The sequence below is a fragment of the Helobdella robusta genome, assembly GCF_000326865.2.
Source record: "Helobdella robusta unplaced genomic scaffold HELROscaffold_1838, whole genome shotgun sequence".
NCBI lineage: Eukaryota > Metazoa > Annelida > Clitellata > Rhynchobdellida > Glossiphoniidae > Helobdella > Helobdella robusta.
Window position 1 is genome coordinate 1 of NW_008703999.1, and position 947 is coordinate 947.

Sequence of the window (947 nt, forward strand, 5' to 3'; positions counted from 1 at the left end):
TTCGATTTAATTCATATTAGAAATGTTACACTAGACAACAAATTTTAACTTTGTGTCTGCTACTTGAGCAAAATTATATTATCCATATAGAGTTTTTGATGCTGATTTCAAATATGTAATCAAAATTTTTGTAGCACATACAGTTTTTTAGTTATTTGTTTTTTTATTTTTTTTAAATTTTGCTGTATTTAATGTTCAATTTCAAGTTTTTCATACCAAATTTAAATATCTAAATGTTTTTCTTTGTTCTATTTTATTATCTTTGTCTTTTATTCTTTGAATCTATTTTGTTTCCCTTAAATTTTATTAGTCATCTCTTCTTTTTATTCTTTTTTTGTTCAATTTTGTTATATAAATACACTATTCCAGAACTATATTATAAATATACAATTCTAAATTAATTTTAAATTTATCCAGTGATAAAAATGAAGAAATCTAACCGTAGTTGTTTGAATGAACCAGACAATTTTTGTTATATTTGTGGGCAATTTACACCTCGTGATCAGCGAAAAAATTTGTCAAACAGAATAAAGATTGCCTACTACCATTACTTTGGAGTAAAGGTGGCGGATCAAGAAAGAACCTGGGCTCCACATATTTGCTGCAGTGTTTGCTACGTAGGTCTCACTCAATGGTTAAATGGGAAAAGAAAGCAAATACCTTTTGCCATTCGAATGATATGGCGTGAGCCAAGAGATCACCATTCAGACTGCTACTTTTGCATGACAAATATACAAGGACATTCTAAGAAAACCAAAGCATCAATTGTGTACCCTAACTGTTCATCTGCAATAAAACCAGTTCCCCACAGTGTTGAATATCCTGTTCCAACTCCTCCTACAGACACTGTTCTTTATAGCGAAGAAGAACAAAGTGGTGATGAAAAGGTTGATGTTGAATACAAACCAGATTACGACGAGGATCCTCAGAACCTCACATGATCACGC

General features: G+C 30.8%; 1 protein-coding gene across 1 annotated transcript; it reads left to right on the forward strand.

The window, feature by feature from the left end:
* Positions 1–425: 425 nt before the first annotated feature.
* On the forward strand, positions 426–941 carry HELRODRAFT_184661 (hypothetical protein; the record flags this gene model as incomplete). The annotated part of the gene is made up of 1 exon (XM_009016575.1): positions 426–941. The coding sequence occupies one exon, from the start codon at positions 426–428 to the stop codon at positions 939–941; it is 516 nt and encodes a 171-aa protein (XP_009014823.1).
* Positions 942–947: the final 6 nt, after the last annotated feature.